Raw genomic sequence first — 27,567 nt, forward strand, 5'->3', positions numbered from 1 at the left:
AAGTGGTAGGAAATTAAATTGGTATGGGGGCATTTATGGGTCACATGCTTCAGCACCTTTTCACTTACTAGATACTTCCTAGTTATTCTTCACTGGATTCCTTATTCTATTTTAATTACCACAATTCAGGCACAGGTATGAAAGTGGCCTATATTCTTCTTACTTCACTAAACCGTTATGTTTCTTTACTTATATCAACTATCCACTTAGACACATTATTAAATGCAAAAATATTAGTTAGTTATGCAAAGTTAAGGTAGCACAGCTCAGAGCAAAGAAGTCAGGAAGTGCATAAGTTAACGTTTTAGAATGTCCTCATCTTGAAAATAAACAAACATTATTTAACAAGGTAGTTAAGTTCTGATCCTCTCCCCTCCAATTTTGTATTTGACAATAGGGCTGATATTGAATGTGTGTGGAGAAATGGGTAGGGCATATCAAGTTCTAGGGATTGAGTCAGCTGGGATTCAAAAATCAAGCAACAGAAGAGAAGTTTTCAACCTGAATAGGCAACAGTAACTGAAATGTAGCATGCTGAGACAGTGGGGGGTGCAGCTAAAATAGTATCTTTCGTAGCAGCAGGATTACTAAATTTATGGAGAATTGGCCCAGTAGGCAAATCTGTCACTATTGTTCACCAGTCTGCGACAAGTTTATTGGTCTTCTAGCTGACATTTATACTATTCTGGAAGAACCATCACCCGTTAGCGTTATCTGGGACAGCATCAATTCTACCCCCTGGTGTCTTCAAAGGTCTTGATCTAACTTTCTTCAGCTCACCCAAGGAAAAGGAATCCATTAATTACATAGGATTACCAGACAAAAATTCATTTTTTGTGAAAATGTTCTCTTATGTTCAAGCTGACATCTGAAAAAGAGGCCCTCCATCTCAAAAGCTAACCTTATTTCTGTTTCCAACAGAATAACAGGTTCTGAACACCGTTTGTATAGCGACCTATTTGCCACTTATAGCTTTGACAGAATATATGATACAGGTCTTCAGACAGGGTAGAATGGATTCCCTCCCATTGGAAAAAAAATAAAAATTACAAACTCTAAATCCACGTCTTTACTATATTTGGAATTATTTAAGCTCTTACTTTCTTTCTGCAACATTACTTCACTATTTTTGCAGAGGCAGTTAAATACAACTCCAGCTCACAACCCTGAAAGATTTGATGGTAGGGACACAGGAGAATCAATATCAAAGGATCTCTTTTGCAAGAGGAAATATTACACAACCAAAATAAAAGTTGGATTGGTAATGAATGTGACGGTCTTGTTTAGCCACACACAAAAGCTAAGCAGTCAGTCCTCTGTGGGCTCTGATGTGAAGTCTTTTAGAAGTGTTTCAAAATAAACTTAACACACAGTGTCAGATCCAGCCATCATTAAGCTAGAAACTCTGCTTTGCACACTCTAAACCCCATTATGAAGTCTCCCATTTCACAACTCCTATATATTCTTGATTCTCTGCTTGATCTATAGCCTGTAAAATGGCCTTCCCTCCTCCAGTCATTTTTCAAAATATAAATTATTTAGCTTTAAGTTAGTCACATGCAGACTTTCCTACATTTTAAGATCGTTTCACAGTTTAAGTAACTACACCTCAAGAGCATGAGTAATTCAGACCACAGAACAGACAAAGCATGGCAATGTGTCACTTGGACGAGGGTTCTAAGGTGTTTAATACATTGAACAGGTCTGTCTTATCACAGAGAACACCGCCTCAGACATTTAATTGATCTGGTCAGAAAATTCAACTTCAGCTGAGTCCCAGTAAATGCAACATTTGAATCCATTGCTTCCATTGGTATTAGCTAATTGAGGGAAGAGGAAACATTGGCAACACTAAACTCTGCCTGAAGAATTAGAAAACTGATGCTTCTTTCCCTGAATTACTTGGTTGCCTTGGGCTTGTTTATTAGAATGTAAGCATTTCACACGAAGAATCAGAAAAATCTTAGGCGGATTCGGTGTATTGGAAAACATACTACTTAAGACATTTGGTCATAAAATATGAAGTTCTTTTAAGTCATGAGCTAACAATAGCTGATGAAAACCAGTGTCTGCATTGTGTTTGTCAAAACACAGCGCAGTAAGCTTCGGTGAATGAGTTTCACGGTAAACTTGTTGTTTACACAAAGTTGGTACTGCAGATTTGTAATTAATCTGGAGGTACACACACAAGGTTGTAACGGCATTATGGCCATATCCAGCTTATCTGTTACTGTGTAAGAATTGGTTGACATTTGCTTTCAGGATGCAAAATGTATAGTCACAACTGTATCATCCACCAGGTGGACAGTGATATATTTATGAAAAAGCCTGACTCGGATAACAGCGAGGGTCAATGTTTAACTTGGATAAAATGCACCTGAAGCTTTTGGCTAATTAAGGAAAATCTCACACCCCTTCCAGAATCACAATAATGCAAGGCTGGAAGGGACCTCAAAAAGTCATCACGGTCCTGTCTCAGCTCAGGCTGGACAAGTAAACCTAGACCACCCCCGACAGGTTTTTGTCCAACCTGTTCTTAAAAATCCCCACTGATGAGACTTCCACAACCTACTTTGGAAGTCTACTTCAGAGACCAACTACCCTTTAGTCAGAAAGTTCTCCTAATATCTAACCTTTGCTGAAGATTAAGTTGATTACTTCTTGTCCTATCTTTGGTTGATCTCCGTGTCCTCTAATCACAATCCTCTTTATAGCAGCCCTTAATATATTTGAAGGCTTATCAGATCCCCCCTCATTCTCCTTTTTCTCAAAAGGAAACATTACCAGGTTTTAACTTTCTCTCATAGGTCAGATTTTTGAAATTTTATTATTTTTGTTGCTCTCCTCTGAACTGGACACAACACTTCAGTTGAGGTCTTACCAGTGCCAAGGAGAGTGGGACAATTACCTTCCGCGTCTCACATACAACACTCCTGTCAATACACTTCAGAACAACACTAGCCTTTTTCACAACTACATCACACTGACTACTCAAATTGCAAATGACTATAAACTACCACATCCCTTTTTGCAGTACCACCCCTAGCTAGTTATTCCCCGTTTTGTAGTTGGGTATTTGATTTTTTCTTCCTAAGTATAATACTCTGCACTTGTTTTTAATGAATTTCATCTTGTTGAATTCAGACTAATCCTCCAATTTGTCTTGCTTGTTTTGAATTCTAATCCTGTCCTCCAAAGTGCTTTCAACCCCTCCCAGATTTGTGTCATCTGCAGATTTTTTTTTTTTAAGGATACTCTCCACTCCATCATCCAAGTCTAATATAAATATTGAATAGTAGCAGATCCAGGACTGACCCCTGCAGAACCACAATATATCTGCTCTCCCAGTTTGACAGCGAACCATTGATAACTACTTTGAGTACCATTTTTCAACTCGTTGTGCACTCACCTTATAGTAATTTCATTGAGACTGCATTTCCGTAACTTGTGTATGAGAAGTGCTATAGTACTTCACCACATCAGAAAAGTTTAAAAAGGAAATTAACTTGGCAGTACTACTGTGATAAAAACCAAAGACGTGTAGTCTTAATATTCATGTATTCTTTTAGAATTCATATTCCATTAGCTGTGATCATACTTGCCATGGTGCAGCTATTTGGGGGTCAGTGGTGTAGGGATCTAGATGTGGGGGCTCAGGGTGGTGCATGGGGGTGAGGCTTGTCACGGTGGGGGTATGAGGGGGGGATGGTCTGGGTGCAGGGGTGGGGGTCTGGAGACATGGGTGCAGAGATGCTCTAGTTGTAGGGGTTGAGATTCAGTGGGGTGGGCGTGGGTATGGAGGGCTGGGGGGCTCTGGGTTTACGGGGTGATGCTTGGCAGGGGTGTCTGGGTATGGGAGGTCCAGATGCATGGGGACTGGGTGGATGGGGGAGCAGCTCCCCATACAGTGACCCCTACCCCCACAGCTGAGGAGTGATGGAGGCAGGAAGCAGGAGATTCCTGCAGCTGGGGGAGGTTTTTGGGGGTGGGTCTGACACAGCCACTCTAGCAGGGGAAGAGGAAATCCCGTCCTCCCCTGCCTCCAGCCCAGCCAGGACTAGCAGATGATCCTGGCTCAGGGGTAGGAGCCACTGGGTGGGGTGTCCCCAGCCCTGAGGTGATTTACCTCTCTGCCAGCTCCTCTGGGTGCCTGAAACGATGTACCTGCGCAGCTAGGGAGTGGTGCGTAACTGTTCTTGCAGCTTTCCTTTGCTTCCCTGTCAGAAAGTCATTTTTCTGCAGGGAAGCAAAGAAATCCGTGGGGGACATGAATTCTGCGCAAATTCCCCAAAGAATAGAAATTGTATAATGAGATGCTGCAGATAAGCATTAAGCAAAATTGTAAACCATGGTAAGTTGTGGAACAAAGACCAAAAAAGAATATATGCAGCTGGGTGCACAAAAACACAGGAGCTTGGACTCCTGAATGGAAGCTCCACGCAGACTGCCAGTTTGGAACTTTGCGGGTTTTGAATTTGAAGGATTGTCGGTTGGTTCCTGAAGAAGATGGTCATAGACGAGGTAGGGAGCTGGACTGTGATCAGGAAAGGAAGCATTGCTGGGCTCTTATAAGATTACGCTTTCCCTAGTGGAGTAAGTAGTAGGATTAGTGAAAGCTACTGTGTTTAATAAAAGTAATTACAAATTTGGTGGTTTTTCAAATCCAGAAGTTGAAGGTGGAATTAACTGATGGGGTTTTGAAGAGATCTGCAGGGCCTCCAAATAGAGTTAGGAAAAGCAGCCAAGATCACCTGATATTTTACAGGCATGTGTCCTGAGAGGAAGCTAAGGGGTAAAAGGTTGAACAAGTGTTGAACAAGGTATGCACCAGGAAGGGGGAGATCATAATAGCACTGATTTCAGATTTCATTCATTAAGTTGGTATCAGGAATAAATTTAGAGCAATCTTAATTTATGCATTTAATAGTTTCTGAAAGTACATCAGTTCTGTAATAATGAAGTTACAGAAACTGTACGATGTCAGCAAAGAGGCTAAGCCTGACAGTACATCTATTCCTGCAAGTCATTCAACTGAGAAAGTTGTACTCCATTTTGACAGTGATCTTAAAGGTTCAGTAAAATCACTTCTCATTATAACTAAATTCTACTGACTAAACAGATTTTCTATTTCTATTGCAACCAATACAGACTGTGGGGCTCTGGATAACAGTGCCCAAATAAGAGTAGGGGGATCAAAAGACATTTCAGGATTAAAAAGATAGTTAGAGAAAAGGGAAATTTTTAAATAGGACTTTTCCCTAGTCACCCTTCCAGCAAATATGCTGGACTCTGAAAAAACAACCAAGTGTTGCATCTACCAAAATACGAAATACCAAATGGTAATCTTACATAAAATGAGCAGACAAAATCACTTTTTTTTTTAACCTGCTCCCTTAGCCCATGTGCAGCAAGTAAGTAGCAGCACCAAATATTGGTTTCTGCATAATGAAGTGCCAGCCTCTGGTCTGATAACATGACTGACTATCCTGTTCAGTTATTTTGAACCCACTTGTTCCACTGAATACATCCAATGAAGTGAGCTCTAGCTCACAAAAGCTTATGCTCAAATAAATTGGTTAGTCTCTAAGGTGCCACAAGTACTCTTTTTCTTTTTGTTCCACCTTGTTACTGTTAAAGTCAGAGTACTGAACTTCATCAATGAGCAAGTTATAAGAGCAAGCATTGGGTAAACATTTATTTAAGTCTCACCTTTGACAGAAGCAATTTCACACAAGTGACATGACCCTCATAGACTGCTGATAGAAGTGGTGTGATATGATGTTTATCTGGAGCCTGTAAAGACAGGAACCAAGACAATTATTGAAGCACAAGTTCACACTTGTATTTAAAAAGGTAACATTTCAGCCTTTACTTTATGTACATTGATTTTTACTATAATGAAAAGTTAACAAAAAACTAAGCTGATCTTTTAATGCGCCCACCCTCCTGAAAAAACAAGAAAAGTCAGGAATTTCAAAGTTACTGTTTTAAAAGGATTTTCCTGTTGCAGACTGATAACTTTCTAGAAAACTTTCTTGGCTCATATCTCCACAACAGCTTGGCAACAAAACACCAAGTTTGTTTTATTTGTCTTGCTGGAAAGTCCATTTAGGTCCCCCCCCGGGGTGAAAGGGGAATAGTTAGAGATATATTAATGCCAAACTATAGAGAATAGCTACAGGTTCACAGCAAGATATAAGAGAACAAAAAGGAAAACAGAAGAGAAAACACAAGCGAAAAGGAAGTGTCCACCTCTCCCCAACGCAAGGAAACAAAGAAGAGAGACTTGTAAGTTAACCGGTCAATTCCAAACAACTTTCTAAAGTTCGGGGGTTTTAAAGTGTGCAGAATTATTGAAGTATATGGTTTACAGGTGCTAGTTGTAGTCCTCACAAATCTCTGGCTGAATAGGAGATAAAAGTTTGCCTCAGACACCACTCTGTCATAATTTAAGTTTAAACAAGAATCTTCTCCCAATATAGCAATGTATAACAACTTCACAATACCTTAAACTCTAAAAAAGGCCAGATGAGACTGCTGAATCCTGGTTTTCACGGACCAGACAGTCTGTATTTTTAATGGAAACTAGCAAATGGAACTTGATTTCTGCATTGTGTGTAATTTACATGCTATAAAATGTATATGTAAATGTCAGTTTAAGCTTCAAGCCTCTGTTTTGTTCTTAAAACATTTCAGAGATCTATTATATGAAATTGATATATTTCATTTGATACATTTGCCTCAGTCTTTCACAATGAGTCTTTCACAAAAAGCTCTTTACACATCTAACCCAAATAATTACACAAGGCACACAATGTAAGTCAAAGTCTGCCTGCAATTTGCTAAACATACATTAATATCAGCTCCTTTTAATAGCAGAAATTCCAGAATCTCAAGCTGCCCACAATCTGCTGCATAGTGAAGAGGTTTCCTCCCACCTTCCAGTGTCCGGTTGACATCTTCACCCTTATAAAAAACAAAGTAAAACATGTTAGATTTCCTTATTTATGCAAAATCCTTTAAAAAAAGGAACAGAAGGTCCAACATCTCAGAAAACATTAAGTTACCACTTAAGAAAAAAACCAAGAGACTGGAGTCCCTCTGCTTTTTCAGATGTAGACAACATTCCAGAGATTGCTTGCAGTCTACCTCCCTTCTCGTGACTGAACAACATTTGTATGTCAAATACAACAACTGCTTACTTAGGAAGTTAAGTATTGAGTATTTTTAAGACATATGTCATCCAATAAATGTTTGTTCTTTGAAGATAGTCAATCTCCCTTTGCTCCCCTCCCTCTGAACATATTTTCATGCAGCTCGATTCCATTTTCCTCTAAACCAACCGTGCAGCCTTCTAACCCTACTGTACATGCTGCTTAGCTGCCTCATTTTCTCCTTTTCTGGGCATCCTTCTGTTGGTGGATGGCAGCTCCAGTAACAGCCAAGAATGGCTCCTATTTCCACCCCCTTTTCCTTTCGTATGGCAGCTACCATACCAATGACCCCCACTAACCAATAGAGATAGCTAGGCTAACTTGTTCTGCTTGTTTCTAGCAGCTTTTACAGGTCTTCAGGCTCTTTACAATGAGGAGCCTGGACACCTGCAGAAGAGAGTCAGCATCATATGATCAACACCAATCTAAAACCTAAATGGCAGTTTTTGAAGTATCTTTCATTTTCTGTAAACTTAAGGATGTACTAAAAACAGCCAACCAAATCAGGGTGAAAGAAAAGGGATAATTAATGCTACTCCTTTAACAGGACCAAGGTAAGTATTCACCTGTGAATTCACTAGATGAACACACACAAAAAAACTAATTATTGCAATATACCAGCTGTATTTCCCTCAGCTGATGTATACCACCCAAAATAAAACAAGGTCATTGTCACCTAGCAACAACTGAAAGCTTTAGCCTCTGAACACTGACAGATACCATGTGTTAAGTGAATCAGTGTGCAAATGAATTTAGCGGCTTTTACAGCCTTGTTGTGTAAGTCCTTCAGGTGTTCACAAAAAGATACTTCAAAAGCAGCAGCAATTCAAGGTTCCATTAAAATTCCCTGCCAGTCTCTACTCCCACCATGCAAATCTCATTACGTTCACAAAAGCATGCCCCAACTTGTTCTGCTTCCAGCCGAAGTCCGCTGGACCTCAGCACCACCACCACGCTGGCCTAGGAGTTCCAGAGATCAAGTTAAACATTGCTTTGTCACTAATTTAAAGCTGTATTTAAATTCAAGAGTTAGTCAATATTTGAGTTAGAAATTTTGATCAAAACTTTGGTTCTGTACATTAACTCTCATTCATGCAGAGTCCAGCAAACAAAATTCTCACTCTTGGGCGGTTTTGGTTATAGAGTGGAAAACGGAAGAGTTGTCTGAAACAAACAATTTTTAGAGAGTTATTTCTGAAAGTGTTGTCAAATTTACTTGGAATTTGGTAAAAATAAATTGTATTTCTGTCCCAGTTTGCCCATTTTAAGGCAAACAGAATTTGTAAATTTTAAAAGGTGGCCAAAATTGGGCTTGTAATGGAATCAGTTGCAACCTTACTTATGGACACCTGATGCTGTGCCATAATTACAGCTGGAGTATTCTGGACACATGCATCTTCAGGCACTCTAAACTGATTGTTTATGGATAAAATAAGAGTGCACTTTATACTCAATATAGCATGAGACAAGGATATTTTCTCCTCCCTTATCTTTCCCTTGGAAAGTTTAGGCAATTAACTTCATGGAGAATCATTACTCTGGATACGTCAATGGCTTAGTAGGTTCCATAGTGAATATAAATTAGCCAGATTGCTGCCAGTTTTGGCTAACTCAGCATAAATATTCATGGTCAGAAAGGTATGCAAATAACTAGGATCCTCCAAAACAGAGAAAGTTAAGCTCTGTATCTCTCATTCTCACTCCATTATAAAACAATGTAGTGAATGCCTTTGTATTTTTGGCATTAGAGTAACTTTGGAAGAGGCTAATTTGGGATGACACACTTTTTCTGGAATGAAAACTTGAACACATAGTTAATCGGGAACAAATAATCCGATATAACTCCACTTTGTAGGTGAATGCTAGATTAGAGCTGATATTACCCACATAAATTTAACTATAAATGGTAGCATAAGGTGCCATTAGTTTACATTGTTGTGCCACACCTTCCTTTTGTAATAACCTGCCATATATTGACTTGTCTCTACCTTAACATTTACTGATTTATTGATTATGATTATACACATAAGTATAACCAACTAAAATGCACTAAACAATTTTGCTGATGCACAAGGAATAGCAGTAAAACCCATTCACCAATGTCAACACATTACTCACCTTCAGATCTGCTCCTTTTATATATTCATAGACTTTTCAGAGAAATTGGTAAACCCGCTGGAAAAAGTTCAAGTAAAATTGTTCTTCTGGTACAAGAATTAGGAGAACTTCATAAGCAACTTGTCAATATAAGGTTATTACAACCTTGGTAACCTTTTAAAATTATATTAATACTGAACATTTTATAGTTCAAGTCCTCTATCCTTCATTGTGCCCCTCCCTTCCCCGACAGGACTCCTGAAAGCCTCTGTTCAAAACTAAACAAATAATCAAGTTCTTTCAGAAATCATTCCAATTTTTCAAAGTTAACAGGTCTCATTTTACAGTTCTCCATTCTTTGACAATAACAGTCAGCAGGTTTCTGGAATGTGGCAATTCATTATCAAAATATATTTCAGATTGTTTATTCATTGACAAGAATGTGGGCCAACAGTATGCTTATTAAAACTGTTTAACAATACATCCTTGAGGGGAAAAATAAGTGAGGTTAGGTCGAGATTTCAGTTTTGGACAAGGTTCTGAACTGTTATAGGCAGTTTGGGAATTTAACAGTTCCAGCACCCATTCTTTCATTTGTTAGAACTGAAAGGCTCCCAGGACAGGCTTGTAGTATCTATGCTTGAATAATTTTCTGATTAAGTCCAATCATTTAATTTAATTCTTCAGTTCTTTTGCAGCTCAAATTGTAGAAGTGAATTAGATTTTGTCTTTGTCCCTACAATTCAGTGTGACAACAGCCCATTAAGAAGGCATAATGAGTAAGTTTAATGATAAATTATAAATTCCAAGTAACACAATTAAGTGATAATTTAAAATCTTATTATTTTCCTGCTAACCTATTAAACCATACTAGACTAGTATCTTTCCATTTTGGCTCAGTGCCCTTTAAAATGTCACCACTGTGCAACTAAAAGACTGTTTATTTGGAAGCTGTGATCTTGAATAAAACTGAAGAAATGTCTTAACACGAACATCCCACCCCTCCTGAAGTAATTAAAGGATATATTTTTTTGGATTCTCGGTTACCTGTTCAAATCCTAAAAAGCAGTACCAGTTCGCCTCCACATACCACCTCTTCCATTTCTCACTAATAATCATCAAATGCAACAAGATCCCTGGTCACAGGAATGGCATGATTTAGATTACTGGATAAACTAGTCACTTCAAGGAAGTAATATGACTTCACTGATGTACCCTCAGAGTAAGAACAGCTTTTTTTCTTAATTAAACGAGACTTCTCTACAGAAATGAATTTGAGAGGAAACCATGGGTAATAAATTCTAATTTATATGTTCCCCAAAAATTCCCAATCAAGATTAGAAAATTTTAAATCTTCTTCACAGACCTTTCTTTAATCTGTTAGATATCCCATGAAATAAAATTTCAAGGAAAGCTTTCAGTGCTAAACACTGCAGTTGAGCTGTATTTCCAACTCTTTTTCCACTCTCAACAGATGACTATATCAAAAAGGCCAAGGGGCAGTAATATTTGGTAAATATTGGATTAACTTTGGACATTTGATTTTAAAATTGGCACCTAAAACCTTTGAGATCTCTAATGTAAAAGCTAAGTAAGAAACCCTGAGTACTTCAAACTTTTGATTAGGGTGCACTTTGTCCAACAGGAACTATAAGAAATAAATTAAAGCTACAGGTTATATCAAAAAGTTTTTCCTCTGCCATTTCTCTGAATTCCCAGTTATACATTAGTTGGTTTTATGCTATATCTATATCTATCTATCTCACACACACACACCCCCGATGATAGTTTCTATTAGTATCGCAAAAAACTACAAACCATATGTTCCCCCTTGACCGAGCATGAGAGAAAAATAAAAGACATTTATTGATGACAAATTTAGACTTGGAGTGGAGCAGCAGCAAATGTGGAATTTTGTATGTTGAAAATGTGGTGCGGCCAGTCTGCCGTGTACAGTGGGTGCAGGAATGGTGAGGCGTGGGTAAAAGAGTTGAGGGTACATCCGGTGTCTTAGCTTTGTTTCATTGTGGGATATTGGTAGGCCCCCCCGTCCCATACAAAGAGGGTCACACATGCCAGCAACAAAAGAATAAATCAATTTTGCCTAAAAATGGGCACGGTCACCTACACAGCATTCATAAATGTGAATAAAAAAACCTCACGTCCTGTGGGGGAACTTGGCACCTCTTATCCGTTCTCTTGGAAGTGGGTGTCAGAATAGGGAGTTTGCCAAAGAATTTTCATGGACTAAGTGGCCTCTTTAATAGGCATAGCCACTCTAGTACGTCCTGCAGAATGCAAAATATCCACTAATTTGTGTGGATTATCCTGGACCAGTTCAATCTGAATATGTACGGAAGTGGCTACCTTTTCATAAATTCCTGGTACATTTTGTAACATCCAGTACTGGGGAGGATGGTTCCAAGACAGTGGCCTCATCTGGTGCAGAGTAAGTGTTGAGAGGAGGCACTATAGAGTCCATCTGCTCTGTTGTCTGCTGAACATCTGTAACAGGAGGGTCAGACTCTGGAGGGATAAGACGCCTCAGCTACTGGTGTCGGTACAAAGAACAGCACTCTGATGAGGATTTAGAGTAGAGTGATGTCTAGGAAAGGATGACCTTGAGTCCATTGGAACAAATCCACACCCGTAAGCACCACTGCCAAGCTGACCTAAACTTGCGGTTTAAGTGCAGACAAGTCGATGGAAGAATGTTTCCATCAACCTAGCTACCATCACTCAGGGACACAGACTTACTACAGTGACAGAAAAACGCCTTCTATCACAATAGTGTGTATCTACACTAGTGGCCCCTAAATTGTGGGTCACGCCCCACTAAAATGTTTGGTGGGTGTGTGGCGGGGCCTGAACCAGGCCCCATGGGGGATGGGGAGGGAGCACCATGCTTCCAGCCCTACTCCGCCCCCAGACCACCTCTGCCCCCAGCCGTGCTCCTCCCCCAACCCCATTCAGCCCCCAGTCCTGCTCTGCCTCCAGGCCAGCACCCTTGAGGGGATGGAGGTGGGGGGGGGGGGGGGAGCACCATGCTTCCAGCCCCACTCCCAGATCAGCTCCTTCCCCAATCCCATTACGGTCCTGGTCCCGCTCTTCCTCAGTAGTGGAGCTGGGGGAAGCCTTGGCTGTGCAGTAATAAATGGGGGCATGAACAGATTTTGTTAATGGTACAGGGGAGTGGCGAAACTGGAAAAGTTTGCGCACCACTAATCTACACTATGGTATGACAAGCATAACTACGATGCTATGGTTGTGCTGCTGTAGCACTTGTGGTTGTAAACGTGGCTTACGTGTGCATTTTAAAAATATCCATTGTTTGTGTTGCTGCTCAGTGGTTCCACATGCTACAACAGAGTGAAAACTGGCTGGTCGAGTCAGTTTTCACTGATCTCTGATTCTTGTGTCTTGCTGGTAGGGTGGAGCAAGGCAAGGAAGGAAGGAAGCAATGACACTGACAAAATCAGCTCAGTTTCAAGTTGGAGTAGAAAGAAAGAACTATAAGTAATACAAAAGGTTGGTCCCCCCCACCCCTGCTTACTTCCTCTTCTACTCAGGTGCTCCTTCCCTCCTCCACCTATGGCTTGAGAAATACTTTTACTCCTGAGGGCATTCTGTGCCAAAAAAAATTCTGCAAGTTTTATTTGTCAATAAATAAATGTGGAGGCTCCAGCATGACAGTGGGGAGCACAGACCACTGGCTACATGGAGGTGGGAGATCATCCTGAAGCCCCACCCCCCGGGACATGAACTCAGCAGTGAAGCTGCACCTGACCCTGACACAGCAAAGGCCAGGGCCTGTCCCACAAACACCCTGGGGCCCTGCCCCTCTGAGCAAGGCGTACCAGGTGTGGGGCAGGGAGTCTCAACCAGGCAGGCTCCAAGTGTGATGGGGCTCAGAGTGTGGGGAATCCAGGTGTGGGTGAGAGGGTTCTGTGTGGGACATTCTGTGTGTAGGCAACTCAGCTAGGGGTGGGGGTTAGTTGTGGGGGCAATCTGGATGCAGAGGCTTGTTGTGGGAGGGTTTCAGTGTTGGATCATATTAAAGAAGTTCTGTATTAAAATCACAAATGAGTTTGATTCCCCATAGTTTAAATTCCAGGGTATTACTAATTAAGAGCTCTCTTGGTTTTTGGTACTGTTTCTCTCCCTCTATGTGTGAAACTTGCAAGCTGCTAATTGTGTTAGTACATTCTAAGACAGAGTCTGTTCTCAAAGCAATTCACAGAGAGAGAGACTCAAAGCAATACTCTAACAACAGAAACAGCACCCAGAGACTCCCCACCCTTTTGTTGTATTAACAATTGTGATTAAAATAGAGATAGAGGATGTATGTGGATGGATGCTTGGTGTGGATAATAACTGAATGATCAGGGAGGTGCCAGCCTAAGAATCCAGTGTCCATCGGCTGAAGAAGGCGTCAAGTGGAAATAACCAGAGGACCCCCCGGAGGGCAGACTGGAATCCACCCAACAGCCTCAAGAATGGGAGAACCAAAGAACAAGATAACATCTTGGAGCCATCAGGAATGTGCTATCTGCTGATTGATTCAGCAACAGCATGATGAAGCAATTCCCATAGACTGGCATAGGAAGAAATTCCTATAAAAATAGACTCTAAAAAGTGAGAACTTTGGGGTCTGATTCTGCAAACCAACTTCCAGGAGCATCAGATGAGCATCTGACAAGGCCCTGCTCCCTCCTCATGTCCAGGCCACCTGGCCAGTGGCTTGGCATGAGCAACTCTAAGGCTGGTAACTATGATAACAACCTTGCAGAACCTGTGTGTGTGTGTGTGTGTGTATGTTTGTATGAATGAATGTGAGAATAAATTTGAGATTGAATGGAATGTTATAACTATAACTAACTGCTTACTATGATTCTTTCTGTATTCACAATAAATGTGGCATTTTGCCTTTTTCCCTTTAATAAGATCCTGCTGGTTTTTATTTTATTGGTACAACATCAGGTGCAGGGACTTCCAGGTTAAAGTGATTGGGGCTCAGGGAGGGTGGGGTTCTTGGGGAGTGGGACTTGATGGGGTGTGGGTCTGGGTGCAGCTAATTAGGGGTCATTGGCATGGGGGTCTGGATGGGGGACTCAGGGTGGTGCAGGGGGGTGAGGCTCTTCAGGGTGGGGGCTTGAGTACAGGGGGTTCAGTGGGGGGTGATCTGGGTGCAGGTCTGGAGGCAGGGGGTTCCAGATGCAGGGGTTGAGGTTCAGTGAGGTGGGGTTCAGGTATGGAGAGCTAGGGGGGTTCTGGGTGTACGGGATGAGGCTTGGCAGGGGTGTCTGGGTATGGGAAGTCTGGATGCACCAGGGTTGGACAGATGGTGGAGCAGCTACCCATACAGTGACCCCTTACCCTGCAGCTAAGGAGTGATGGGGGCAGGAAGCAGGGGAGAATGGTGAGCTTCCTGCAGCTGGGAGAGGTTTCTGGGGGTGAGTCTGACACAGCCCCAGCCACTCCTTGCAGGGGAAGAAGTTGTCCAGTGTTCTCCCGCCTCCAGCCCAGCCAGGACAAGCAGCTGATCCTGGCGCTGGGTAGGAGCTACGGGCTGGGGTGATTCCCCAGCCCCACGGTGATTTACCTCTCTGCTAGCTGTGCCAGGTGCCTGAAACAATGTACCTGTACTGCTAGGGAGTGGTGCGTGACCACTCTTGCAACTTCTATTTTCTTCCCTGTCAGAAAGTCATTTTTCTGTGGGGAAGCAAAGAAGTCTGCGTGGGACATGAATTCTGCACATGCACAATGGGGCAGAATTCCTCCAGGAGTAATACTTTGGACAGACTCTCTACCTTCTGTAGGAGAAAAGAATAGAAGCAGCCTCTACCACAAGGCACAGAGTTCTGTAGGGCAGGCTCAGAAGATTAACTGAACAGACAGACAAGGGGTGAGAGGAGACTGTTCAGATATGGAGAGTCAAGAAATGTATTTTTGGCAGTGAAAAGGTGAATACAGACAAGTGTTTATTGGGGTAGATTCAGAGTCTGTTTTCTCCAATTAGTTTCACTAGGCAGTGCAGTCGAGGTGACTGAGGACAGGGCTGGGAGCCAGGAACTCCTAGAGTACATCCACACAGGAAGATTGCATACCTATTTGCAAACAACATCCCAAATCTTCACATGGTGTAGCATCAGTATAAGTGCTAGTACTCATGTGTAAGGCATTTTTATTATGTCAGAAGCAAGTAAGACCCATGTCTACCCTCGCACTTATGCCTTGCCTGGAAAACAGGCATAGCATAAAACAAGACAATATAAGGCCTTGAATTCCCAGGAAAATTGACAAGTTAAAATACTTGGCCTAGCAGACCAGGTGCCTACTAATGCCAAGGCCCCTAGGCCTCAACTGAACACTGACAAATACATAGCTTGAGCCAGTTTGGTTCACCTGTGTTAGTACTGTTAAAATAGGTATGTTATAAAATTTTTTAGTGTTTAGACTTTATGGAATGCTTGTAAATTACTGCAATGCAATAATCTCGCTTATAATATCTGTATCCCATGTCATAAGGTAATATTTAAGTGTTTGATCTGTAACTGTAGACCAGTCAGGAGAGAAGCATTACCAAGTGTGAAATACTAATTTGGCACAGGAGGTGTTCTCTCCTGCCCAACAAAAGGTGGTCCATCAACACCAGAGGAACCATTGTGGAACACCAGAGGACAAAATACTTTGTTGTGTGCTCCCCCTACCCCACTTCCTTCCACTAAGAGGAGACATGCAACTGGATTCCTCCCGAAGGTTGAATGTGCAACTTGAATTAGAAGGGGGAGAGGAATAAAAGGCCCTAAGAAAGAAAAACTTTATATTTTATGCTGCTTGGACTCTGAGGGACAAGGATTACTAAGCTTCCCCAAAGATTCCCAGTACCTGGCATGGGTTTGCCCTAAAGGACATACAGAGCTTGGTTATCATAGAAGCTTTTATTACCTTTTGAAACTTGAGTGTAACTCAGTTGTATGAGTATGTTTATCTGCTTCAGCTTTGTAAATAACTCTTATTGTCTTTTCCTGGTTAATAAATCTTGAGATAGTTTGTTATTAAAAAAAAAAAGCATGTAAAGAGGCTTTGAAAGTACTATACAAGTACTAAGCACTATTACACTTCTGTTGATTTATGACAACAAAAGTCTACTTTGGTGGCTGTAATGTCAATGGTAAACAAATACCCAATTTACCCAACTCTAATCAAATGTAATCTGAAACCCTTTGTATCAATCTGAAGAAACAAACTGCTAAATAAACTGAACCACTGAGCCATCTGTGTTTTGGCTGTTGTATCAGCATTTTTAGACAAAAAAACCCTGCAAAGCATTTGAGTATTTCTATAGAACAAGGATGAACTCTACATTTTCTAGTGAGAGCTTCTAGAAGCTTGTCCCCCTCTCCTGACTTCAGAAAACAAAGTAGAAATTTTACACACACAATTCAAAAATAAAAATAAAGCCCATACACTTTAAGCATTGGTACTGAGTTCAAATTGAAACTCACCTGGTTAGAATATTTAGTGAAATACTTCCAAGGGAATAAATCTTAAATATATACCTAATAATTGACTGAGTGGTACTAATTAACAACAATTTATTGATAAATAAAGAGCCGCAATGAACACAGGCTCAAAGTTTAAAGTATTGGCTGGAATAGCAACATAAATCTATTATTCATGTCTGAGTAGCCGATAACAAGACTGTTTAAAGTAAAGCGTGAAATTAAGTCCACCAGTAAGTTTCCTTTGTGGCAACATTCTCAGCCTCGCAGCTGCACTGAATACACTACATTTGCAAAAAGAAAAGGAGTCCTTGTGGCACCTTAGAGACTGACAAATTTATTTGAGCATCCGATGAAGTGAGCTGTAGCTCACTAATGCTTATGCTGAAATAAATTGGTTAGTTAGTCTCTAAGGTGTCACAAGGACTCCTTTTCTTTTTGCGAATACAGACTAACAAGGCTGCTACTCTGAAACCTGTCACACTGCATTTGCAAGCCAGAAAAGTAAGGCCTGGTATACAGTTAAAATTTAGGTTGACATATCTATCGCATGCCAGGATGCGAAAAATCCATCCCCAAGCACCGTAGTTATACTGGCCTAACCCCAGCATAGACACAACTAGGTCAATGGAAGAATGCTTCCATCGACCTAGCTACTGTCACTCAGAGAAATGGTGTTACTGTTGCAACAAAAAAACCCTTTCAATTGCTGTAGGCTACACCTACACTATGGGGTTATGTCAGTATAGCTAAGGTACAATGCATCATCTTTAGATCACCAGTTGGTACAAAGATTTGATAAGTATGGGATAATCAAATTAGTAGAGGATAATTTGGTTTTTTCATGTTACTATGCAAGTGACTGGCATCCATCTTAAACTACAGTGAAAACTACTCAGTTTGCAAAAGATTATGGGCTTGTCTACACTGGCACTTTACAGCGCTGCAACTGTCTCGCTCAGGGGTGTGAAAAAAACACCCCCCTGAGCGCAGCAAGTTTCAGCGCTGTAAAGAGCCAGTGTAGACAGTGCACCAGCGCGGGCAGCTATGCCCCCAGCACTGGTAGCTACACCCCTCATGGAGGTGGTTTTTTTTAAGAGGGGACTACACAAGCCATGTTAAAGTGCTGCCATGGCAGCGCTTTAACATTGCTAATTTAGACAAGCCCTACGTGTGTGACCAATACATGGGTAAGGGCTTAAATTGTTTGGAACACTACAGACATCATGTATTTTTCCCCTTACCCCCAATTTTGAGTCCGCACTCAAGTTCATTCCTGCATATTATATTTTTCCCTGCAGAGCAATTATGGAGTGAAATACTAACTTGGTCAATTTTACATTTTTCACTCCTGCTAGGAAACGATATGCAACAAGAAAATAATGTGATTTGGAGGAAAAATGAGATCTGACAAAAGTTGAACATCCTTAAACTTCTCCTGCATATGGTGCTTCCTCTGTGGCACAGCAGGAACAGGGTGAGACTGACCAGGTTATCATAGATTTCATTCTGGCATTTCTAGGTAAGTGTTGTGTTCAGGAACAGAAAAAGGAGCAAGCCAAAAGAGGTGGCCTAGTGATAACAGTTAAGCCCAAGCATGGTCTCTCATTCCCTGAGCCATATTTAAGAGAAGCATCAATAGACTGAGGAATGAAACACTGACCGAAATAAATAAGGGGAAAAGGAGAGAGAGAAAAGGAATGACTTAATACTGTTGGGAAAGACTGTTCAAGAAATCTGATGACCAATTAAATAGTTTGTTGAATTGATAACCAAAGTCTCAAAACAGCCCACCCCCAGCAACTGTACAGTGTAGAAGAATGACACAGTTACCCCATTTCTTCTTTTGATTCCCTGTGACAGAAGATCACCTGGAACTTAAATGCCTGGGTAAGACACGGGAATCCATGGACCAGTGGCCTAGCTTCTCTCAAGCTACTTAAAGACATGTCTTAACTCAAGGATTCCCATTTATGATAACAAGGTTTATTGGACAAAGGATTAGACTTTCTTCTGAGTTAGAGAGGAGATTGAGAATTCAAAAGAACTAAAGTTTCACTCTTTGGGTGAAACAGGAAGAGCAACAGAAAGCAGAATAGAAACAAGCTAAAATAATTTTGAGTATCAGAAGCAGAGCAACAAATAAGATTCTGAAGTGCAGTTACTAGAGGTGGCTACATGTAAACTTTCTGTAAGCCATGAACTTTTTTCTGAATCTAACAGTATCATAAACTGAACATTTTTGAGGGATGGGAAAGAAAATCTTCACACCTGACATATCAGCTGAGCATACTGCAGTTCCCATTCTCTGACAACCCTGAGATGCCCATCTGGTAATTCTATATGCTAGTGATGTGGCTGTCCAAAGTTAGCACAGAATGTAACCAAAAACCAAGCACTGTTGCAGCTTTGGACCGTTTATCCCTGCAGGGACATACTAAGTGGAAAACGATATTTCAGTCCACCTGGGTGCCAGATGACAATTTAGTAAAATCCTCCAAGCCCAGAGGGCAGACAGACATATTTGAGGCAGGAAGCAGCTGAGATCTGAGCAAGCTAGCTCCAGTATCAGTGTTACTGATCTGTTCCCAGCCTACTGGTATGGAAAAGTAGCCTTCTTGTCTACAGAAAGTTAGCTCCCCTGCCATTTTCACAAAATGTATGGGAAACTACATCAGATAGCAGTGTGGCAAACAAATGTCTGGTTATAATGAGAATTAGAAAATGCATGCCTTTTAATTGTCCAAACACAAATCAGTATGGTCCCAGACAAAGCTAAGGATTTCACTTATCTTTGAACTCTGTTTTTTCTTAAAAAAACCTATTAAGTGTCTACTTAAGAATAATGTTAGACTTCTGGGGGGCGGGGAGGAGTTGTACCATATGGGAAACATGTAAATATAAATGACTATATCAATAACAAGTTTCTCAACATGATTTAGTAAATTAACAAATTTGCAATGTGCAATGTGAAAAAATACAGTATCTTAATATTCTGGAATATAATCCCTTATAAAAGCTTCTCTACTCTTCACTTCTCCATTCTCTAGGAATTTACTCCTTGAGTGATAGTAGTACATTCAATTTATGACGACTTTTCCTTGCTGTCCAAAATTGTACCCGAGTCAAGACTCCTTGGATCTTACTCACCCTTTAAAATATTCCACTGATACCTCAAATCCAACCACCAGGTAAAAGTTAGAGAACAGTGTAATCCAGAAGTGAATTATACCGGTTTTTAGTTAATATGCATATTGTCCTCTACATTTGTCAAGAGATTTTGGAATTTTTTGGTTTTGTTTTTAAATCTTATGTGGGTATTCCCTGATGTCACCAATAACAAAGGGATTATTCACAGTATTGAATTATCACTATTCCTCAGCGAGATTAATGCTCTCAGATGGGAAATTAAATTTCAGTGTGACTACATGCATGGAATCATATAAAGACAGAATGAAATGAAAAAGCTATTCATAAAAACAAATTCCTGGGTCTCACGAAAGCTTATGCTCAAATAAATTTGTTAGTCTCTAAGGTGCCACAACTACTCCTTTTCTTTTTGGGTCTATACAGTTAATGTTGAACCCCATTCCAGCTTAGGAAACAAACAATGTGGGCAATACAAACAGTAATATCCAAATACTAGCTTTTATCCAAAGTAGACATTTGATGTAACCAATTAGAGAATTCAGTTTTACAGCAATGTCTCAGGCGTGTTTAAGTAGTTTAGAAAGTTTATCATCCTATCACAGCTTAGTATTAATATATAGATAGAAAATCCACAAGAAACCACTTAAGCTTCATCAGAGTTCGGTACTGAAAACAGATGCCCAGGTGTGAATATAAGAAAGGGTTTGACCCTGGACTTTACTACCATTCACAATAACTGAAAGAGTACAATTTTCAGGTCTGAATTCATATGGGAAACTTTTTTTTTTTTAAGAAAGGTCATTTTGCTTGTTTAATATATTTGTTGTATGTAAAATATCAATTTTCCAATAAAATCTTGGAATAAAGTTTACTGTTAACAAGAATTTGCTATCTGCATCACATAAGTGAAATGGAGTTAATGGTTTATTACAACCCCCATTCAAGGCTCTAAAAGATTACACCTTAAAACATTCATCCCTCCTTGACTAGATGGGCTAGCTATATAGTAAAGCAATGTACTTCCAAATATTCCAATTTGGGTCAGGTATGAAGGATCCTACAAGGCTTTCATGGTAGAAGCACATAAGCAGGAACCAACAACAAGGTGAATTTAAACAAACAAAAAAAAAATATGATTTTTAGTAAAAAATGTTTTTAAATGTAACTATGTTTTTCTTTTTAAAAATAAACCTATTCAAAACTGACAACCTATATTAATATCTAATCTATTAAAGTAATTTAAATAAAATAAAAATATTAAGCAGTCCATGCTTGCTGCCAAAGTTTTAAAGAAAGTCAAATCACTGAACTGGTATAAGTCACTGGCTAAGCACCTAGAACAAGAGTTTGTTGAAGACTATACCATCTTCTGACTGCAATAGCCTCTTCTGCAGGAGCAAAGAGAACATTCCTCATTTCAGTTTATCCAGGTAGTTCAGTTCAATGACTAGTGTGACGTTGCACTCCATAATGTTTTATAGAAATATGCTTATGAATGTAAATGATGTAACTGGACTATGCCTTATGCAAAAGGTCTCTTGTAAGGTATCATTACAAAGCTTATAATTTACTGAGTGTGTTCATCCTATTTGTAAAAAGAAAATGAGTACTTGTGGCACCTTAGAGACTAACCAATTTAATTGAGCATAAGCTTTCGTGAGCTACAGCTCACGATGAAGTGAGCTGTAGCTCACGAAAGCTTATGCTCAAATAAATTGGTTAGTCTCTAAGGTGCCACAAGTACTCATTTTCTTTTTGCGGATACAGACTAACAGGGCTGCTACTCTAAACACTGTAATTATGCAAAGTATGGGTCATTGAGGATGGTTTAGAATCTTGATGGCTCTACTGACTAGGACAATTGGTTGTAAATGGCTCTGTTTACTTGCAAGCCTTCCTGTGTACCTGTAAGCCAGCCCAGGAAGAATGGTGGAATTTATCTTAAACCTGGTGCTTTTCCATTTAGAAGGAGGGGTGGGGATCCAGAGAGAGAAAAGTTTCCCGTCTTGTGCCAAAGATATAAAAGAGGGTGGAAGAGAACAAAGAGGTGGTTCCAGTCATGAGAAAGTTCCAGCAGATATCTTAGGTGAAAAGCAGGAACTAACAAGGACTGTACCAAAAGAAAGGACTGGGCCCAGAGTAGGAAGGAGTCTAGTCTGTGAGAGGTTTCAGAGGAACAGCCGTGTTAGTCTGTATTCGCAAAAAGAAAAGGAGTACTTGTGGCACCTTAGAGACTAACCAATTTATTTGAGCATGAGCTTTCGTGAGCCACAGCTCACATCTGATGAAGTGAGCTGTGGCTCACGAAAGCTCATGCTCAAATAAATTGGTTAGTCTCTAAGGTGCTACAAGTACTCCTTTTCTTTTTAGTCTGTGAGAGAAGCTTATTGGAACATCTGAGGGTGAAATTTACCTGCAGTTAGTCTCTTAATGTATTAGGCTTAGACTTGCATGTTTTATTTTGCTTAGTAACTTATTTTGTTATTACTTGAAACCATTTAAATCCTACTTTTTAATACTTAATAAAATCACTTATTTCTTAATTAACTCAGAGTAAGTGATTAATACCTGGGGGAGCAAAAAGCCATGCATCTCTCTATCAGTATTATAGAGGGCGGACAATTTGTGAGTTTACCCTGTATAAGCTTTATACAGAGTAAAACTGATTTATTTGGGGTTTGGATCCCATAGGGAGCTGGGTGTCTGGGTGCTGGAGATAGGTAACCTGCTGGGCAATTTCTGGTTAAAGTCTGCAACTTTGGGGGCGTGCACCAGACCTGGGTCTGTGTTGCAGCAGGCTAGTGTGTCTGGCTCAACAAGGCATGGTTCTAGAGTCCCAAGCTGGCAGGGAAAATGGGCTCAGAGGTAATTCCAGCACATCAGGTGACAGGCCCAAGGGGAAGCTCTGTGACCGAACCCATCACAACTAGTTTATTCTAGTCAGTTCCATAACCTTGAAGTTCACAGATACTAAGGTCAGAAGGGACCATTACGATCATCTAGTCCAACCTCCTGCACAATGCAGGCGACAGAATCTCACCCACCCACTCCTGCTAAAAACCTCTCACCTATGTCTGAGCTATTGAAGTACTCAAATCGTGGTTTAAAGACTTCAAGGAGCAGAGAATCCTCCAGCAAGTGACCCGTGAAGGAAAGCTTGTTTTTCTCCTCAATCCAACTATAAATAAAAACTTGGTGAACTGAACTGATTGTTTCTGGTTATCATTTCTTTCAAGATTAGATTAGAACTAGTACACCTCACTTCATACTAACTACAGACAATACTTCCTTTGTTTAATTAAGGAGTTTTAACTGCAAAACATGTTTTGATAAACTTAGTTTTCTTATGTATCCAGCACATTTAATGTAACCTTTATTTAACTATGTTATAAAATGCTGATTTTGTGAATGTAATTGAATTCCAATTTCCATCCAAATACAGCCTGACACATCACTATTAAGAAATTAATCTAGTATGCAAGAAATGAATCATCCATCATTTTCTCAATGAACGTAAAACTGAAAAAAATCCAAACTACTATCTTGAACTATACAATGGCTCAAATAAATGTAAATATACTGTGTATACTCCTGGTTAGCAAGAAGTACCAGCTTTCATGTAAAGACTAAATTAGTGGTGGATGTTTTAATGGTTACCAACCAATGAGAATCAACCTCTCTTTAGGGGAAAACTAAAGTACAAATGCAAAACAAGATTAAAATAAATTTAAATTTAGGTTTCCTGCTTGCTGATTTACATCATGATTAAAGATTAGTGATTGAAGTCACTTTGATTTAAATCAATCCACTCTGATTCTCAGTAACTGCAGCCAGACCTAAAGAGCAGCTTTGTGTGGCTTGAAAGCTTGTATCTCTCACCAAAAGAAGCTGGTCCAATAAAAGATATTACCTCACCATTTTGTATCTCTAAGTAACTGCATAAGGCATGTATGGCCAAAAAGGTCACCATCTCTAGATGAACTTCCTCCACCTTCAACTTTAAACACACACACACACAGGGTAAGTCTGCACGACAACAAACAAATTTTTGCAGCACAGTCTCAGAGCCCAGATCAACTCGCTTGGGCTTGCTGGGCTTGGAGGCTATAAAACTGTAGCACAGACATTTGGGCTTGAGTTGGGTCCAAAAGCGTACACTGATATTTTTAGCCCTGCAGCCTCAGCCAGCTGATCAGGGCCAGCCACAGGTATTTTATTGCATTTTAGATGTAACCCAAAGGGCCCAGCGGCTCTGAAAGATAACCAGGACATAACTTTGGAATATTAAAAGTACTTGCTATGAATGGGGATTCCAATTAATAGTCTGATTAACACTGAAATACAATCTTTAACTCACTTCAAACATAAAAAGCCTCCAATAAAAGCCCTGCGTGGATACAAAACTTGTATCTGCAATCCACAAAAATGGTCCACAGATGCGGATATCTATGGATTTGCAGTGCTCTACTGATAAGAAAAGAATTGAAGAAACTTATTACACTGATTCTTCCATTGGTATCCAGTAGATGACAAAGAAACAGAGCTGAAATCAGAACACTGTCCCAACCAGAGTCCAACAGAAAATAAGTGGATTGCCCTCCTCCAATGGACCCTGAAACAGAGTATATAAACTTGAGGCCACGGTGTGGACCCCATAGTTGATGAACCCACTGAAGCTGTAGCAAAACTAGAAATGTTACTGGACATTTGGAGCAGAAGTGAGGTCCAAATCTCCCCCCTGCAAGAGTTACCGGGCCTGAGAAGAAGTAGTGGTGAGATTTCATTTTAGAGATTTTCTTTCAGTTATTTTAAAGAACAGAATATTTCTTGGTGAGTATACATGCTGTCTGATGAGAATCCAATGAATCATATTTTGACTTTTTTATAAGTAATGTTATAGGTTTATAAAAGGGAAATAATGGCTAAGTAAATTGTTGTAAGACCACAAAACACAGCTTTAAGCAGTTAATTTTAATATTTAAAATTTCTCCAATTCATACCAAACAATTCAAACAGGGATTCCATTCCTAAGAGTGCCTTAAAATAGCATTACTGCCCGGAGAAGTACTGGAAGGGTGATAAATGTATTAAAGGTACTAAAGAATTGATAAGTAATCAGACATTTTGGTGATTTGTTACATGGTGTAACTACGTACCTCAACCCTAGTCTAGGACTACTGCTCACAAGACTGTTACATATTCAGTACATGCCTAGAACATTTGGTGTACCTAAACTTGATCTATAAACTGCTGAGTCTATAATTAAGTGCTTTTGAGCGATTTTAAACTGTTGGTTGGTTAAGAGCGCCAAACACACAATTTGAGAAATACCGTTCAAGACCTGATCTAAAAGGAATCTAGCATCATCATGATCAGTTTGCCAATACTTCCTCACTCAGTAAAGAGGGGTCAACCCTAATTAAATTAGATTCAAATATTGACCCACACTTATCAAATTGGCAGATTCAACTTCTTAGATTTCAGCTTTAAAAATATTTAGCTATAAATTAAATTCAGTAAATTCATAAATTTGATCCCCATTCATGCTTACCTAAGTCGAGCACTTGAATGTTAGGAAGTGCTAGAATTCAGGTTGCCCATGCAATCTTAAATTTGCCCCCTTATGCACATACATTATGACACAGCCTTTACAGGATCAGTACCCCTACCCCTTACCCCCAAAACACACAGGACCCTAAATCTTCCTATAAGATGCTTCTTCCCATGTAAGAACTGTAACCTGATTGACCTCAAATTACTGATTTTTCTTAATTATTAAAAGTGACAAGTGAAATAAACCTCAGTAGTGTGTTAGTCTTCTCTGAGTTTCTTTCATATGAGCTATGAGAGTGCTAAGTACATGTTACTAAAATGCTCAAGACTTATGTCCTTCATGGCTGGTGAAGGCCATCAGGGAACAACTGAGCCAACTGGAAATTATTTAGACATTAAGGACATCCTTGAGTATGATGAAAGCCAGCTACCTGGTCTAAGAATCACATACATAGATACTACACAAGAAAGTCACTAGACAAGTGGCAGCAAAGGCCAACACTGACCTTTGTATGACCAGAAAGTTGAAACATTTTATTTTGGATATGGATCTTGCTATTTTATGCCTTTTGAAGCAGTGTACTCTACATGAGTTAGAATAGATTTTAAGTCCTTCCTGAAACTGAAGTTGGCGCAGAATTCAGCTTTCTAATTGTTAATCAATAAATACTGCTATGATTTACATCAGTCACCTCTTGCTTTCCAGTTGGTATTTAAGGTATTGACTTTGACCTATAATAAAGAACTCAATGGCCTGGGACCTACCTACCCAAGAGACTACAACTTCCCTGTGCGACACAGCCGTAGTTGCAGACAGAAGAGGCACTTGACCTGTAGCCCTCTTGCTTTTTTTTTTTTTTTTGGGGGGGGGGGGGGGGGAGGGGAGTGGGGGAGAGGAGAGAGGGGGAAAAAAAGGTCTCCGGCAGGGCAATATCTATGAAGGTCTTTCAGCTATGGAACTTGCCTTTCCCTGAATTAAGTCAAACCTTTTGACCTTAGGACATGCTTGGAAGCCCATCTGGGCACTGTTGTGGCAACTGGGCCTATAAATTCACCCTAACTGTGAGTACATTAATAAAATGTCACCATAACCTATAACAGTGAATGTGAACGGGAACAGGTACAAGAAAAACCAGACTGACAAACTGAATTAGCGAAAACCAAAAAGGCAACACTGATATCTCCAAGGACTGTTGAAATTATGCTTGTTAAAAACAAATGATATGGAGCCACAAGTTAATAAAATAAAACTGATGTCAGATAGTAGGCCTAATAGGTGGACAAAATAATGAGGGGATGGGCTATTCCAATCATCACACTCTTTTGGGGTCCTTAAAAGAAAGATTTTGTGGGTCACATACAAAAGAACAGAAAGGACAGAGACTACTGCAATAAGCTTTGCTGTCATGACCAGCACTGCCACCATTTCCAGGGTCCCCTTGCCTTCATTAACCTGATCCTGAGAAGTATCCTGACCAGACTAGGCCATAGAGAGGGAGCTAGATAACATCACCATCCCTATAACCGTCAGCTGAATCATAACCACCAACTGGGATGAAAAGACTTCAACAGCAACAGCTCCAGCTCATACCAACTAATTTATTTTCTTTTCCCAAAAAGGACAGTAACCACCATTTAAGAGACTGTCAACAAGGTTTTCCCCTTCCCCTTTTAAAAAACTCTCTCCAGCTAAAGAGAAAGGGAACAAGAGATGTTACTAAAATGTAAAGTATTAAATAATGCTTTCATTTCAAAGCTTTACCTATTTTTCCTTCTTTTCTAAAATCCTTTTATTAAAGATACAATGATGTGTATGCCATGGTACTAAGCAGGCTGTGGTCTCTGTATACCAAACCCCAGACCTTGTTTAACATTTACTGTTGAACAGTGACAGGGTTGAGTTAATACCTTTAGCCTATATATTCTATCTCCACCTGGCCCACGGAGGTGTTTTCATTTAAATTTTTGTCAGGACTTTTCTGGTTAGTATTAACTTTTCTATAGTCCATTCCTACACTCATTTGCAGGGCTTTGCTTGATGCTCCCTT

General features: G+C 40.1%; 1 protein-coding gene across 1 annotated transcript in view; it reads right to left on the reverse strand.

The window, feature by feature from the left end:
- The window catches only part of MTPN (myotrophin), a 55,699-nt gene that overhangs the window by 21,688 nt on the left and 6,444 nt on the right, over window positions 1-27,567 (reverse strand). Inside the window, exons 2-3 of the mRNA XM_048830290.2 lie at window positions 6,853-6,966; window positions 5,710-5,793 (exon numbers count right to left, since the gene is read on the reverse strand). Of these exons, the coding sequence (XP_048686247.1) occupies window positions 5,710-5,793; window positions 6,853-6,966 (198 nt within the window). The remainder of the gene's footprint in view (window positions 1-5,709; window positions 5,794-6,852; window positions 6,967-27,567) is intronic.

The sequence above is a fragment of the Caretta caretta genome, chromosome 1 (assembly GCF_965140235.1).
Source record: "Caretta caretta isolate rCarCar2 chromosome 1, rCarCar1.hap1, whole genome shotgun sequence".
NCBI classification, from domain to species: domain Eukaryota; kingdom Metazoa; phylum Chordata; order Testudines; family Cheloniidae; genus Caretta; species Caretta caretta.